This window comes from Chaetodon trifascialis, chromosome 12, assembly GCF_039877785.1.
Source record: "Chaetodon trifascialis isolate fChaTrf1 chromosome 12, fChaTrf1.hap1, whole genome shotgun sequence".
NCBI lineage: Eukaryota > Metazoa > Chordata > Actinopteri > Chaetodontiformes > Chaetodontidae > Chaetodon > Chaetodon trifascialis.
This window is the reverse complement of record NC_092067.1, coordinates 21,751,992-21,769,897: the sequence shown is the minus strand read 5'-3', so window position 1 is coordinate 21,769,897 and position 17,906 is coordinate 21,751,992. Positions and strand designations below refer to the sequence as shown.

The 17,906-nt window shown below is 42.9% G+C and overlaps 1 protein-coding gene across 1 annotated transcript in view; it reads left to right on the top strand.

Moving 5' to 3' along the window:
- Positions 1-293: 293 nt before the first annotated feature.
- tmem163a (transmembrane protein 163a) overlaps positions 294-17,906 on the top strand; it is a 60,924-nt gene continuing 43,311 nt past the window's right edge. Inside the window, exons 1-2 of the mRNA XM_070976410.1 lie at positions 294-962; positions 6,007-6,126. Of these exons, the coding sequence (XP_070832511.1) occupies positions 761-962; positions 6,007-6,126 (322 nt within the window). The 5' untranslated portion in view covers positions 294-760. The remainder of the gene's footprint in view (positions 963-6,006; positions 6,127-17,906) is intronic.

Here is a 17,906-nt window from a genome sequence, read left to right as displayed (position 1 = left end):
GTTTCGGCGCCACCTGGTGGCTACCTGTCGTAGCGCAATAAACCCACTGAAGGCTGAGTGCATCAAGAAGCCGAAAGAGGAGAGAGAGTTGATTTCCAGGGGTTTTGATTATTTGATAAGCACGGGTCAATAAGGCAGCTCTAAGGGCAAATTCACCACCAAGAAAGATGGAAAGTAAATGATCTACTTAGATAAATAAGCAGTAGGCTGATTAGACGTACAGTGTATGCAGAAAAACAACATCACTTTTTATGTTAGATGTTGCCTAATGTGCCTCTAAAAATGCGGAGTGATCTAAGTAAATGTCACTGACTATTTCACGTTGTGGCCTGTGTGGGAATCATGTCCTGAGTTCTGAGAGGAGGAGGAAGGGGAGGAGGAAAAAAACTTGCTGGCACCGCCTGTCAGATTCACAGCAGATCTCCCCGATTTATCGCGTCGCCGCATCTAACCCCAAACTGTCTCCAACTGGCTCCGTCGGACAGGGAAGCCTTTCAGCGAGCCTGCAGAGCTGACTTCACACAGAGGGAGTTGGTTGATGCTGGAGAGATAAAACCTTTATCTCTCATCTTCTCTTATCGCCATCTCCTCTCTGACTGCCACCCCCTGCGCAACTGAGCCGACACCGGTGGCATACTGGACGCGCTGGATGGCTGCTGCACTCAGCGAACCGGCGTGAATCTTTTTTTTTCTTTCCATCATCATCCTCATCATCTTTCTCTGCCTTTGACCCCGAGCAAAAACAACAACTGCAAGAACAATGACAGACCCGGCGACCCAGGAGTCCTACGCTGTCCCAGACCCGACTATCGTGGATCCCTGCCCTCCCATGGTGCGGAACGGCCAGTGCGCCCCGGATGGCTTCAGCAACAACCGACACCAGCAAGCCAAAAGCCCCGGCCACCCCGAGGCGTTCACCACGGGTCAGGAGATGAAAATCACAGACAGTGTGGAGGGAGAAGGTAACTTCACCTGTCTGTCATGCTTACAGCTGCCTTTTAAAAGTTATGGATGTGCATGTCTGTGAATGTGTGTGTTTGAGTTGTGGATGAGGGAGACGGGGCGGATATTTTTACCCATATGAGGTATTTATAGCCCGCTCTCATTTAAATAATTCATGATAGTCCTACATCAGCAGAAGTGAGTGAAGCAAAAGTTGAATTCGATACTTAAAACATCGTTAAATTGATTCAAGCCCCCATAGCCCAAAGCCATTCATTCATTAATTTCAGTTTCATGTATTACATTGCTTCTGGGGACCAAGTTGGCTATGGGAATTCAATAGTTCCTTCCAACATGCGCCAGGAGGCTCATAGACTCAGTCTGCTTTACAGACTGTGATGCCAGTCACATGCATGCCTGACAAACCCTCAAGTGTGCCTTTGCATTTGCTTAAGCACATGTGAGAATGTCTGGGTGTGATTTTTCTACTAATTTAATCCCGTTCATCATCTCATATGCATAGAACATGAGAAACAATGCATTCCAGGGTGGATAATAAGAGGGCCTCAGTTATACAATAAACGCTGAGCCTGCGGCTTAGTTTATGTATTCATTCAGTTGGTTTATTTAATATCATCTCTGTTTGCAGGATTAGATTTCAAGGCAAATGACATTTTAAGCAAACTGTGCAGCATTAAGTAGCTTAATGATACCAATATAATTAATATGCTATAATATTATTGTATTTAGTGTTGTTACAGTGTTGGGTTTGGCTTATTTTCCAGAGGTGGAGTCTCCCTACAGTGTCCACCCTGTATCTATCTAAACAGAGATAAAGAGGTCAGAATGAGGGTTGATAGAAGAAAGATGCATTTGTCCTGTTTTTGTCTGTTTGCAACACCTTTCAAAGATGCTGTCATTCCTTAAATGGCTTTAAAACAATGGTCAGTTGTTACATTTTAGCCCTTAGGAAGAAGATTGAACCCTTTAAGCGGTACTCCAATGATCCCATAAAGTGTGGGAATTTTAAAAAGGCCAAAAATTAAAGCAGGCGCAGATATCCTGACTCTTGGTTCCTTGTGTGGGTCAAGAGCCAAGAGCACCGGATCCCGTTTTCCCAATGTCATACCATCTGTCATTTGACTGGCAAACAATCATGTCACCTGTCTGATGACATCACTGTGACATCAGCAGGGTTATTCTCTCAGGTTTGACGAAGCTTCTCTGGAACCATAGGTGCCATTATGCAGCAGGTTTAACAGGCTGAGCTGCACTAACTGTCTTTAAAAGTGGTGGCATGTCCCTTTAACCGTATACCATCGTTTGTGTTACTCTGCTCGTGATGTCAGGTGAAGTCATTAGAGTCAGGAAGGCCATCGCCCGTCTAAGGATGAGGGTAGTTCGCAGAGATGTGTGAGCAGGCGTCCAGGAGGGAACTTTATTTTAAAGTGAGCCTTAAACAAACACATCATGCAGACACATTTCAGCACAATATATTTCTCACATTCACACCCTCCCCGTCTGCCTCCCTCCTCCGCTTTCCTCATCTCGCTCCTATTTACATAAATGTCTCTGCCATTGCTGTTAGAGCGCCTCTGCAGTCTGATCATGCTTTTCCACGCCGGTTTTTCGTCTATCTGTCACGCTAAGACGTGGAGACGTGGTTGTATAGTCGTGTCAGATAGAGTTATCGTCAGACAGGTAGCGGTAGTCTTTCAGATGATGTTAAAAAGTAATTAATTTATTTCTTTCAGGTCACACTCCTTCCAAGAGTGTCATCTTCAGTCATGTGTTTCCTGGCTTTCTGTGTGTGTAATCAGCCTTTTGAGCCACGTGGCTGATGTTAATTATTTTTAGAAAAGAAAGGTGTGACAAGAGACAAGTGTCAAGAGGGAGAGAGGCACGCACACACATACGCACACGCACACAATCTCACCCAACCACCCACTCAAATGTGTGTGTGTGTGATGTATGAGATGTTGAGCACATGCCTTCTGCCGTCTGATCCCCCCAGCCGGGGATCATGTGAGCAAAGTGATTTAAGCGTGCTGTCTCACTTCCTCCTCTGCCACACACACACACACACACACACACACACACACACACACACACACACACACACACACACACACACACACACACACACACTATAACCACATTTATGTCCTTTCAGTTTTTTCCTCTAAGTATAAAACTTGGACGCCATAACATTTTGATGTTCTTTAGTTGTTTTTGTAGCTCCTACTGGGCGCTGTAGGTGCTCTTCTATGAACTGTGTATATGCAGATATACATAAGAAGGTAATCTTGAATAGTGTGTTTTGATCATGACCATTCAGAGATTTGAACATTTCTTGCCTGCAAACTATGCTGATATCCATAGAAAATCATGCTGGTCCCTTGAACCAGCAGAGCATGTCCAGCCGATTTAGAAGACATCGCGACAGATTCAATGTCAACGTCGGTGTCTGCTCTTATGACTGGACACATTTCATTATAGCTCTAAATGTTGCTCCATGTGACTCCCTCACACATACAAGAACGCACAAACCCTGACGGAGACCTTTTAGATGCTTTTTAGCTCCCCTTAAGCCATGTGATTTTCTCTGACTTTGTATTGTTAAAGAAATCGATTCCAGCCAGATGAGGTGATTTCACATCAGCTGAAAGTCAAGAGGTGAGCGGGTTTGTGTCGTAAGCGTCTGCTGCGATGCTGAGAACGGTTTGTGTCTGAGGTTTTCAGTGGAATACATTACTGATCTTTAACTATTAAATGAGCACCATACTGGAGATGTCAAGGTTGTCTCTGTCTCCCATAGTGACACAAAGAAGCTGTATGAGAAACACTAAATTGTCCTTTGCTCAGAGTGCAAGGATCTGGCTTTCCATTAAAACAGGTGGCAGTGTTCACTGATGGGAAGCTGGTGAGGGATCCCAGTAGCAGCACCAGCTCCCTCAGGATGCCCTGTCTGTCCATCCCCACACTGGACTACAAGACCTGCATGCAGGGTGAACTGGATGTCAGCTTGGGCTTGAGGACCTCTGATTCCAAACATAAAGCCTGTGTAACAAGCTGTGGATCGTCTACCTTTCTTTTAAAATCTGTCCTTTGTGGCGCCTCAGATTTTTACAGAGGCACAAAGCGCCACAGATGGTTTGATTTGTTACTGCTGAGAATTGGTTCAGTCATCAGTTGTGTTTGCAGCAGTATAAAAGCCTTTTTACAAGATAAAACAATCATGTGACTTTACCAGCTCTCTATCAGCTGCTAGAGGCATTTCATTTTCCCTTGTGTTGCCATTTACAGTAACAGTTTTGAGCCTGTGAGGTGCGTCATATTGCTCCCTGATGTGCTTTGTAAGTCTAGCTCATCACAAAGTGAACTTGCTTCAAAATGTAGAGCTACAGCTGATTTTGAAGTGTCATAAGTTAATGCTGATCAGGATTCAGGTTACAACACTGAAGCTGTCTGAGTGATGACAGTCGGTGATTTCCTGCAGATCAAGTGATGTGGCATCCTGAAAAATCTTTGCAACAAAAATGACCCAGTTTTTCACATAAAAGACAGAGGGTGAAAGTTCCTGCAGCATTCAGAGACATTCAGTGGGTTAAAAAAATAAGGAATGAACAAGGCGAAAGTCTACTTTTCAAGTATTTCCTAATCTTTGTGCGTGACTTCAGCATCACTCTCGTAACGGCGGTGTCGTCAGTGTTGAGGCTTTGTCCAGTGAGAGGAAATTTTTCTTTCCGCGGATAAAGATTCCATTTGAACACAAGTGACGGCATTTCATTTCACCCTTAACCTAGCAAAACAAAGACCATGTGGTTCCATTCAGACATGATTACTGAATTGTGTCTGAACGATTTGGTTCAAAGGTTAACGGAGCCATGTTTTCCCCTTCATTAGCTCCCGGTGTCTGCCCGATTCAGAGCCAAACTTGCAGTCTGAAAAGGAAAACACCTGCATCTCACGGGCGACTGCCTATATCTGGGTGGAATGACATCTGATATCATTAAAAGCTCTTTTGGATGTAAAAGTTCAGACTCATAAATATTGCATGAGTCTGCAGAGCCAGCCTCACGCTTCATGACAATGGAACGGCTTCAGGCAGTGCAGAATCTGGGCTGTTTTGTCTGTGACTTCAGGCAAAGACTCCTCACAGAGAAGCGGAGCTGTGAGCCGAGAGGAAATGCATGTGGATTGTTATACGGAGTGTTCTGCTTTAGCACCGTCTGTGTTTAGGCTTAGGACGGGGCTGCGCCTTTAAAAGCTATTAAGACTGTTCAACAAAGGCAGCCTGACTTATTCTGTGAACTTGACATACTTTGATTGGTTTCCTTGATAATTTTACATTCTGAATATTTTATTTCCTAATTGCTTTGTGGAAGTTTGAGGGCCCATCCTCACCCTGCAGCCGTGAGTGGAGCTCTGTTTAAATTAAGTTTGACAAGCTGCTGTTGAGCTATGCTTCACTCATGACCTGTAATCTGCAGTGTAACGTCTCTGGACATTACACAGTGTTTTGTGTCCCTCTCTGTTAATCCCCAGTGATCCGGTGCTCTCTTGGAAGGTGTTGAGCATTATCTAACAGGAGCTGCAGTGATGTTTGAAACTGCAATAAAAACTCATTGATAGGTCAGTTGGGCGTCTTGTAGAGGATTGATTGCAGTTGGTACAACAGTCAATTTATGGAAATTTTCTCTAGCCTGACCTCTGACCTCCCTTTAGATTGAATTTCAGGATACAGCTGATTGGCTTGTCTTGCATATAGAAAGCTGTCATTATCTCCACCAAAACAACACAATATTGTTTCTCCAAAGTAGTTTAGTTAATTGCTGGTTCAATGCTCAAATCAAAAATTTAAGCATTGCTCTGAGGGACTTTTTTTTTCCATGAAAGTCAATATTTAAAAGAGCTGCATTGCAGTCTTAGAACTGGAAAAGGTTTGTTACCTCTGGCTGCCTGATAAGGCTGCACATTAAACGATGACATAAAATAAACATTACAAAACACAGAAAAGAAAGATGTAACTGTTCTTGTAACAGAGTTTGTGTCTCACTGCAGGTCTTCTGGAGAGCAGCATGCGCCTGAAGCCCCACGAGGCTCAGAGCTACAGGAAGAAGGCACTCTGGGTCTCCTGGATCTCCATCGTGATCACGATCATACTGGCTGTGGTGGCTTTCAGTAAGCATTTTAATCACTCGTCTGTAGGTAGCATGTACTAAAGTGCTGGACAGTAGCTTCTCTTAACAGTGTATGAGCGATCCAGCAGCGACAAGCGTGACTGAGGCAGTTTGTTTCTCACTTCCCTGTTGACTCAGAGGGGATGTTGTCATCTAAATGTAGTAAGTTTTACAAACCTCTCTCACACAGTGTGGGGTTAGAGTGGATGGCCTGAGGTACATTGTTCCACAAAGGCACTCAAGCACTCAAAAGCAGATATTTGTTAGTTTGATGGTTTTTGCACACACATTTATTTTAATGTAGGGATAATCTGAGCTTTATTTGAGCATCGACTGCATTGAAAGAAGAATAAAACGGCAGACGAGAGAGCGCTGGTGTGATAAATCAAGGCCTGAACCCAAGATTGCAGAGTCACGAATCACCGGTTTATTTAAACACAAAGTTCAACAAAAAATCACCACAACGGGAAACTCAAAGTGCTACAAATAAAACAGAAGAAACTCCAAAAGGGAGAGGCAAGACTTACTCACGCTTGCAACAGAAAACACGCTCAATACAAAACTGGCGGACGGCAAAATGCGTTCAATACACACGCTAGAGATAAGGGAGGCTTGAGGATGGCTCGAGAGCGAGAGACACGAGAGACACGGCTGGACTGAGGAATAGTCTGGCACAGATCAGCTCTCCAGAAAACCAATTGAATGAATCACAGCAATGAACTTTAAATCTGGGGAAGTTACGACGTTTCAGCAAATCAACAGTGTTACTGTTCTCTGGTGGACCGGGGCTGCGCTTTCATGTTTTTTATTCCAAAAATGTGGTTCAGAGCCTTACACACCGTAGCGTGATAGCCAGCTGCGCTTGGGGATAACAAAAAAACAAAAAACTATTTGAACGCTATATAACACTGAACTACAAGTGGAACAAGTGGAGGAGCATGGAAGACAGTTCATGTTGAAAAAAAATGACAAAAAAAACTGTAAGAGGTGCTGTGAAATTGTATTGTTTGCTTTCGGGTCGAGGCTTTAATCACTAATGGACAATACGAAATTGCAGACTAACAGGCTGCCTCAGACTTGTCCTTTTAGTCTCAGTCATGTATTTTGAGCTAACTAACTCGCTGTTCCTCAATTTTTCATACTTTAAAGGCTCCCTGCCATTTATGTGGCATTGACACGAGACCTTCAAAGTAAATATAACATAGAAGAGACTTGTTGGGCAAGAAAGATTTACTGGAAGAGGGCAAAGATGTGAGGATGTAGGTATTAGCCTCTGTTCCTTAAATACATGTGATTAACAAGGGCCAGATGAGGGCCAGCATTCAGGTAAGAGGAGAGTGCAAAATAGTAAATTCAAATTATTATTCATCGTTTTCATCAGAGAGGTTTCCTAGCCAGAGTGTTTATAATCTAGTGTCCATGATGTCTTTGACTGCTTTGATTTCCCTTATATAATAAACATGCATTAATTGTACTTGGCACTCACAACTTCAGATCTGGAAGAAGACGACTTGTTTTTCTTCTGGAGCCTGTCTGGTGTTTCATATTTGGAGGTTTTTCAGACTCCATGTGTTTTACCTCGCTGATCCCTCTGATGTTGTAAAAGGATGTAGCAACAGCTTCAGCACACATCTTCGTGTCTTATGATATGAAGGATGTGTACCGTGCACTGTGCTCTGGTGAGCGCACCACAGGATGTTGCTTTGTCATCCTGGCTAAGCATCAGCTGCATGCCACCAAGTGTCCCAATCTTTTCAGACCTTTCCTTATCCCTGATGTGCTAACCGCAGACTTGCCTTTTTAAGCAATGCAGCTGCGTGTATTCACAGTTAGAAACCAACGAAAAGGACAACCAGGAAGCTACATGAGCACGTTCTTGTGCACATGGGCTATAACATGACATTAAGTCAAAAGCCTCACTTTCTATTGTAACGCAAAACCTTGTCTAATTTGAAGAAGTATTGAAGAATTCATGAGGAAAAATAATGAACCACTTATAATATGCCAGAAAACAGATTTTTTGATATGTCTTGCTCAGTAGTTTACACACAGGGTTCAACATTTTAACTTTGTCAAATCTTTGTTTTAGTTAAAACGGGTCTCATAAATATTTTAATATTAACAGTGGAGACAGAGACAAAGAGTTCCAACGCAGAGACTTGAACAGAAGATGACCCACAAAAAGACAAGAGAGGGACGACGGTGCAGGAGGGTGTAGACAGGCTCGACTCCGCCAGCCGTAACTGCAGCCTCCAGAGGACGGGCGCTAGGTTCGGAAATTAATAAATGAATGCAACGCTTCCCTCGTCTGCCCCCACGCAGCATGGAGAGGGGTAAAGAAAGACAGAGGAGGGGCTGGGACAGCTGACAGAGAGCAGAGGGGCCGGGGACAGATGGATATGGAGGTGTGGCGTGAAGCTCTGAAAGGTGCGATGGTACCAGGGGACGAGGCAGGATGAGTCCTGGCAGGCAGCGTCAGGGATTTAGTGATTCTGATGGCTCAACTTTAAAGAACACCAGCATGCCTGTGCCCTACTTTTCCTCACACTCTCACCATCCTCCGTCCTTTATCTTTTACATCCCATCAGCTTGTTTCCTTATCCTTGTTTACCTTCCTCTTCATGTGCTGTCTCATCATATCTGTCCCTCTCTTATTTTCTCTCTATTGGTGGAGATAGTTCCAATAAATTCTATGCGCCTTCAGTATAGTTTTCATGGGTCTTCCTCCGGTGGACATCTTGTAATAAAGCATGGTAAAAGTCAAAGTCCTCGTTATCTCCTCGTGTCCTTCATCCTGTTTCTGCTAGCCTTTCTAGTTTTTATTCTTTTATCCTTTGCCCATCTTCTTCTCCATCTCCCTTTTTTCTCTCTCTAAGGGAAACAGCAAAGACCTTCTGTCCTTCTGCGACATTTAGCAGAATTTTAACATTTAGAAGGACTGAGGGCTCAAGGCCGATCCCTCTCTGCACTGCCTTCGATTGTATTGAGGCTTTAATGTCTCGCTCATAAGTAGCTGCTCTGTGTTAACTCACATCCTTTCTTGAGAAGCCGTCCTTTGTGCTCTCGCCGCTGGCTGTTAACCTGGGAAAGCGGTACAAGTCCTCGAGGCTTTATCAGACATGTCGGGCTCAGAGAACGAACGTAGACCACGCTTCAAGACGTAGTAGCAGGTATGTTAATGTACCGCTGGTGTTAAAGTGGCCGGCAGAGTGCCAGGGAGTCATTTCTTCAACAAATGTGACAGACACACACAGGAAACCACAAGATGACAGCACGTTTCCTTCATGTGTTGGTTCGTTAGGCACGTGAGCGCTCGTGGATCTGATTGACTAAATTAAAAGCTTCACTCCAAAATAAAATATTCATCATTTCAGGAAAACATAAAAAGACAACTATTTGCTTTAATTCTGTGTTTAAATGAAATAAAGAATCCAGGGAGAGAGAGCAGCAGACACTAGCACCCTCCCACGTAAGTTTATTTCTGTTGTTTTATGTAAATAAGGGTCTGAGAAAACAAACGTTAGTCCCAAGACGATATTTTATGCAGTTAGCAGCAGAGACCCAGCATTTTAGTGTGCTGCATTCATGGTGACGCTTCCAGGGATTAAATGTCACTTACAAGTTTTTTTAAAAAAGTATTCCCCTCACTTCTTCTTTGTTCCATATTCTGTTAAAATCATGGTGAAACATGAAATCTAAGACATAATTCAAGACAGATTATCCTCATATACCAGGATAACGGACAGGAGAAAGTGAAAAAGAACACAACTTATAGCAGGTTTGCACACAGTCCCTTACAGAAATACACATTTCTTTCCATTTAAATGTAGCACTTGCACTTTACCTGTGTGCTCAGTTATAAAGAGGAGGGGGTGTTTTTTCAGCCTTTCTGTGTTTCTTGTAGGAAATCCCAACCCAAGCTGTCTAAGTAACTGAACAGATATTGTTTCATTATCAGGTAGAAGGGAATTTCTGAGTTGTGTTCATGTGATGCATGTCTATTGTGCTTTCTAAGCGGACACAGGAAAAGCTGTTCCATATTCAGAGCGGGAGACAGACTGCACGCCAGCAGGGATGATTTTCAGATTGCCTGACAGGGCTTCTAGGAGCAGGCTATAGGAGCTGGCCTGTGGACTAATAGGATGCCGCATGACCCACCAGTGGCACTGCCAACAACCATTTAATGTTTGAGCGAGAAAATGGGAAGCTTGTGCTAGGAGGGGGTAAAAGCGGGATAGAGATCGAAAGGGAAGACAGGGACAGATAGACAGAAATAAACAGAGGAAAATAGGAGGGGTGGCAAAGATTTAGGAAAATAATTAAATTAAGGGAAAAAATGAGAAAAACACAAGTAGAGGAAGTTAGAGTGGGACAAGGGGAGAGGACAGAAAGATGGAAATCAGGGCTGTGATAGGTGGAAAAGAAGTTATGCAGTTGAGCAAACGACAGATTCGGACAAAAGGAAGAAAGAAATGGCTAACTCTTTTACCCACAGCCTCCCTCTCAATCCTCTATTTCTCTCTCTTTCTCTGTGTTTCTTGTTCACTCTCTCGCTCTCCCTTTGCAGCAGAGCTGTAATTACTGTGATTTAACCCAGATACATAAAGTAAAAACTCAACACATGTTATAAATAAACCATCGCTTTATGGATATCTATCTGTGACATGACTTTGTAGCTGTGGAGAGGCGGAGCTGAGCAGAGAGCGTGTAAAAGGTTAGCTCAGACTTCACACAAAAGACGCATGTTTGACAAGTGGTAAGAAAGAACTGGCGAGAATTAAACCCATGACTGTAGCTTCATAGACAACACCATGGAATAATACCAGAGCTGATAAGAACTTTTCAGCTAAGCAAAGCTGGAGATGATCAGGTGATTAAAAGTGGTTATTGGGCCGTTTCCTGTAGAAACATCATTTATATCTTCCAAAATCACAAGCTCTACTTTCTGTCCAGCAGGTGTCTTGTTGGAGATTCTTTAATCTTACACAGCCTGGATAGATATTTTAGCACTTTGAGAGAATACTTTGCTTTACTTTATTTCTGCTGCCCTGAATAAGAGTCTTGACCAGTTATGACAACAGTATTATAAAGTACATGAAAATATGTGTCACATCCAGCAGCAAAGGGAGGATGACCCAAACACAGACAGCTGAGGCAGACTGGGACAGGTCAGTGATTTATTGCAAAACACTGGGTATATATAGACTTAGAGGCGGGCAGGTATAGGTACAGGTGCAGGTTCTACTGGCTTGAAAGCAAAGGGCACATAGCAACTTTGATGCTCTGGCAGGAAGTGAGAGGAAATGTGAAATACTGCAGGACTGACGAGGGAAGGTGGGAACAGGTGAGCAGGTCGGCGGGGAAGGTCAGGTGTCACTGCAGGGCTGGAGGGAGTGGATGGAGTCAGAAGGCCTTTCAGAAGACTCTTCATTAGGCTGGCTTTGCTTTTTTACACTGAACCAAACTGGAAAAGCAAAAGAGATGACATGCCGCGTTCTGAGCGCCACGACAGATTAATCCTTGTGCGAGCAGTAACCTGGCTGTTCACCTGAAGCACATTTCTCTGCGCCAGTCAGCAAGCAGTTCTGCTTGAATTCCACGTAGAGCTGATGAAGTCATGAATTTATAATGTAAGGCTTTTTACGTGTTCCTGGATAAGCTGGGCGTAGCTTCCTCTGCAACAATGACCGTGATCTGCAGCGAGGGCCTTCTCTCCTGCCTCCTGCACAGCTGACAAATGTGTGCAATAAGTATGTAATTTAAAAAACACAACGACAGACAACAGTGAATGTGTTCCTCCCTCCGCTGCGGGCTTAAAGGCAGGACAACCGTGCCCCTCATACTGTGTTTGTGACCTTGAACCGGCTGTGTCAAAAGGGCTAGAGTGAGAGAGATGACTTGGACAAGTGGAAAACTGGAGAAGAGCAACAAAAGCAGCTGGAGAAGAGTGATTTGGTGGGCAACACTGACTGCAAAGAGACACTTTGTAAGCACCTTTAAGAAGTAGATTTCGCTGAGTTAGCTTATTTCCTCACTCACCAATCAGCAAAGGCAAAAACATCTCTGGTGTTGACTGTAATTAACTCAGCCGACGTCATGTAATCAATATTTGGCCACTTGCTTTATTTGCATGAAGGTTAAAAATGCACCACACAGAAGAATGATTGCAGATGTTGAGGTCGATCACCTGCAGCTGACTTTTAACAGTCATTAAAATACATTACATAGATATATATATATTTTTTTATAGATTTTAGAGACCTTTGATGCTTCTATTTTCATCCTTAGAAAGTACAGTAGGTTATATTCTAGTAAAAAAAAAAGATCCCATGACAAGACCATAACTGACAGTGACTTGATCACTATAGTAAATATTATCTGTGTATCCTCGTCTGATGTATCTTTTTCCATCAATGGGAGTAGCACCAAGTGAGTATCAATCCACGGGTGAAAATAGTCCCCAAGAAATGCTGCTACAGTAGTTTTAGGAAATCGGTTAAACGTTTTCAAACAACCAATTAATGTGAGACTCATTTTAAAGATTAATGTCTTCAGAGCAAACAAATGAGCTGCAGGCTATGGGAAGTGCTTTTGTTGCTTTAAACAAAAAGTGATTTGAAGTGTTTTCAGAGATTCACACCATGAGTCATGAGACCGTGGCAGACAGAGTTGAACATGTTTGTAATTAAGACAGAAGATGTCTGTAACTGTGACGAGTCACAGGATCGTCATTCTTTATGTCATGATTTTCAGCGCCGTGAAGTGCCGTAATATGAATTTGTGGTCATTAGAGATGTGTCTGCTGACTCCTGCTGCCCCCGCTGTCTCATTTGCTGGATGCAAAAGAATAACATAGGCTGGGCAAAAACAAATGATGAATGACAGAAGGCAGACTGTACACAATAGAGATGTTTGCATTCAGCTGTGCTGTGGTATCTGCAGGCCATTCATCATATCGGGGCAGTCGCCGCAGAAACACACTTGTACCAATATCCGTCTCCCCGCCTCCCCCTCTTGCTCCAGTTTCTCTCTGTGCTTTACTCCCCCAATCCCTCGGTCCCACCCGCTTCCCCTCCTTTCCTCCTCTCCGCCCAAATGTCCCCCTTCTTCAGCTTCCCCTCTCCATCTTCTGTTTCCTTCCCTCCACCTTACTCATACGCCCAACCCCACCTACTGTCTGTCTCAGGGTAGAAAACACAATCATTTATTCATTTGTTTTCCCTTCCCTTCCTGTGCAGTCTATTTTTACTGGTAAATACCAAGTTGCTAGCCGGAAAGAAGTGCTAGGCTATATGTTGTCAGATGTAGGAATCAAAATAATTTACTTCCTGTCATTTCTCTGCAAACATGTTACCCGTGCATCTTTTTTTTTTTAATTTTGCACCTGTGCTTTCTGTTTGCACAGTTTCTCTGCCTTAACTTGTCCACTCTGTCGCTCATATCCAAAAATGTGCGCATGTGCCATTAGAGGACACGTCTGTAAAGACTGTGTGGTCCTCACTGCTGTCACTTTGAAGTCAGCCTCGTGTGTTGTCCCAGCTTTTGATCCAAAGAGACTTACTCCAGCGTTTGTCATTGTTTCATGCTTGTGGAATTAATATCCACACTGATTGTGAGGATTATTAATAGTTGTTTTGGCCAGACTGAGTACAAACAAGTGTGTGTGTGTGTCTGTGTGTGTGTGTGTGTATATATAATGTTGTGTGTCTGGATGTATGTAAAACAGATGTGTTTGTATGTTGGCAAATTCAAACGCCCCTTCAAACGTCATCTACTAATTATGTGTGTTTACTTCAGCACTCTTTTACATTTCTGAGGTACAGGAATTAGTTATACCAGCAGCATTCATCCACCAAACAGATGCCACTTCATCTTTCAGTAGAAGTAAGTAGTTTCTTGCTTTCTTTTTAGCAACTAGTTTCACATGAGTATTTTCATGACTCCTTCCCTGCCACCGTTTGTCCAGTCATTATTATTTATTCAGTCGGCTGTAACCGCCTATTTCTTTACCATGATAATAGGTTTTTGAAAGATTGTAATGGAGCGTTTGCCTTTGCTCAGCTCTGCTGATAGAAGGATACAAACTAATACAAGCAAGCTGTATTATTTGAATATGAACAGAACAGCACAAGTTTAGTCACAGCTGTCAAAGCAGCACAACGTCTCATCATGCAGATTTGCCAAAATGTGAACTAGGCTGTAGGTTAAAAACATGGAAGAAGTTTGATTTCCAGATGCCAAAATGTTAAAAAATGTATCCTCGATAAAGTTTAGCAAAACGGTGATGCACAAAATTTCCAAAGCTCATGATGCCATCTTATCTGACTTGACAGCAACACTTCAGATTAACTTCACGCAGCAATGCCCAATGAAACTTTGAACGTTAAAACTTGGTCCCATGAGGTCAGTTTTAGACAATGTCGCGTGTAATTCCCTGTGAACCATTTCAACAATTGTTGTGATTTTCCCTCAATTGCTGATTTTAAGTCCAGTTGTAAAAAGATCATGAGCCTCCCCTCCACTTATGTGCCAGCTGCTGAAAGAGAAACCCGTTATTATTTTTAAAGATGTCTACTCAAGCTGGATTGCTATTATCAGATCACCAAGGAATTCGACGTGGATCATTTGACCTGAAGCTCTCTGAACATGAATTCCTTCTCCCAGATAACTGCTACGGTTGTGTTCCAATACTCCACATTCCTGCTCCCTGTTTAGTGAATACCCCTGTCGTTTCACATGGTTTTGATTCTTTGAGGGTCTACACATGAACAACAGCAGACAATGCAGGGAAGCGAGGCAGAATGGGGCCACAGACTGGCTGTTGACTGGTATGTTAATCTTTAGTGGTTAAACGTGTCATTCTTTGCCTTATCTAAGTATTGTGTGGTGAGGAGGATAATGCTGTCCTTTACAGCAATGATTTGACGGCATGTGCTTAGACTGTATTTGCCATTTAGTAGCAATTACATAATAAATGGCATTTGGTCTGTGTAAGATACACCTTCTTCTGCAGTACAGAGCATCACTATAAGATATCTAACTGTTGACAGAATGGGGACAAGGGTACTCTGACTTCTCGGGGATGGAGTGGGGTTGTTGAGGTTTTTTCTGCTCAGCATTAAGACCGCTCTCCATTAGCTCTACTCCCTGTGACTCGAGGATAGGTACATCATGGAGGTTTCTCATTAACGCAGTGGTCTTGATTGTAAGACCTTTAGTTTATAGGACGTGGGTAAGGTTGGTTTCACACACCAACTGTTAAGTGTGGCTCTAACAAGCTCTGGTGCAGTTGTGCATTTTCATTTAGCTTCGACTGGTACGGGGTGTGAAAGCAAAGCAGACCAAGCACAGAATTCTGTGATGCCACTGGATTTTTGCATGATTTCAGCATCCTGCATGGTGGATGATAAAGATGCACCCCCCAGTCCCTGGTTGAGTCTCAGATTAGAGGTTTCCATCTGCAGATCAACCAGCTTCATGTTGAGATGTGACAACAGAGAGATTCACTCTATTACTCATGTAAAAGCACAGGACTGTGATACCAGAATCCAGGGTTTGCATCCAGACTGTGGTTAGATTTAGACACAAAAATCACTTTGGTTAAGGGTAGGGAAAGACTCTGATTGCTGCACACCTTTTCAGAGAAAGATCTTTTCTTTTGCTCGGGTTCAGTTTGACGATTCTTTGTAGGTGGCAGAGCGCCAAAGTAGCCACTTAATGTCCTGGTTGTTGGATATTTCCCACAGTAGGTTACCTTATTGGCTCAAATGTGTAGACAAGAAACACATGTAGACAATTTGATGATTGATGACCAATGACAGTTGCTGTCTTCTTCTTCTTCTGTTGAGTTTTTTGGCAGTTAGCATCCGTAAGTGTTGCATCGCCACCATCTGCTGGATTGTTGCAACTTCACAGCGTAAACTATTTACAGCGTCCACTCAAAGTGATCCCATTCACAACGCTGTCCCTTCTTTAACCCAGACCCAGTTCAGTTGCTGCCTGGCATGCAAAGGCTGTACCACTTATGTGCATCCCCGTTTAATTTAAAAGTTTAATTTTAGTCGCGATCGTCAATCAATTGTCCACTTTGGGAAGTCAGACATGATAAATGAATGAGTCATATTTCTGTCCATATATTACGCACTCATTTTTAAGTCTTCTTGGGTCATATATAATCGTTTATGGTGAAAATGGACCTGAACTAAGAGGAATCCGTGGATAATTCTTCATTTTTGCTGTGGAAGGAATTTTGTTTGTTTCTTCCAGTCCTCACTGCTCTCCTCACAGATTAATCCACTGCACCAGAGTTGCTGTCATATGCTAACCAGAAATGCACTCCCTATTACTCATGTGTGTTTTTGCTACCAATATCATTAGCTCCTGTGAAAAGGATGACAAGCTTTTCACTATTTCAGTAATTTTTTGGTTGATTCATGATAGAAGTTTTTGGTGGAAACTTTAATCCAGTACAGTGTTGACACATGTGAGGTGTAGTGCGGCTGTAATCTAAGCTTTCATCAGCGGTACCGCAGTATAACTGCATGGCTGTCTGCAGAAGTACCACGTTGTCACAGTAAACAGATCCCCTGCTATTCACACTCTCTGAAAACTCCTCTGAGCGCAGCAGTGAGGTTGTCTTCAGAGTTCTCGCTTTCTCACACCAGATGCTTCAGTCTCATCTCCCCTCGTCCTCCTCCTCAGCCCCAAGAGGACACAGACGAATCACACATATAGACGTGCCATCCTCACACGACAGCGAATGACGGAGGCCGGCGATGTGAACACATTTCTTAAAGCAGTACAATCCAAGCTATTGGAAATATTTGAATAAAGTTGCTTCTAGTTTTCTGAATTTAAAACGTCATAACAAATAAATGTGTAGTCTTTATCGGCTGCAGCAACTTTTGCTGTGAAATTTTCTCTCTGCTGACAGTCGAATCTTGATTGTTAGTGACTGAAGTGCCCACTGCCCGTTTGCTTCGGTGTGTGTGCATGAACCTGTGTGTGTAACACTGGAGGTGTGTGAGTGTTTGTACTCAGGCCTTGTTCTGTAGGTCTACATGAAATCTTTATGAGGCTGAGGATAATGTCAGAGTTATAAATCACAGTCTTAATGTTTCTCCCCTGAACACCCATTTTTCTTCCGCTCTATTAGTCTTGGTCATTGCCCTACATCCATTAGTGCATCATGGCCCGGACCAGTAACTAAGCAGGTTTCTGATTTTTATTTACTTTTTTCTTCTTATAATTATGTACTTCAGATGCAACATGGCATGACAAGCACAGAAAAGCTCATACTTTGGGGAATCTATCAGTGAGTTCAATTCAAATGCATGTTGCAGAACTATACGTACTTCAAAACTATAATAGTTTAATTACAGATACCAAACCGATCATTTCTTTGATGCCATCTGAACACAAGTAGCTGCACAAGAACTTTGCTCAAATCAGTCTAAGATTATTTATTTTCATTTAATTAGATTTAGATGAGTAAATAATATTTACTCATTTAAATCCAAGTCTATTAGACTAAAGAGTGAGTTAACTAGTCTACAAATCTTGAGTGTCAGCTTTTAGCAGTTTTCAAATGTGCTACAAATACATTTCAGTCTGAACCAAAAATGTATGATACCCGGCCCCCTAGCTGTATCGCAGGGGGTCTTTGATGAGCTGGAAGTATTGATAAAGAGTTGGCTTATGAGCTTGGATATGTGAAGATGAAGAACTGCTTGTGGGTTTAGGAGTATTTGAGTCAAACTGATCTTAGGAAATGGAAAATCT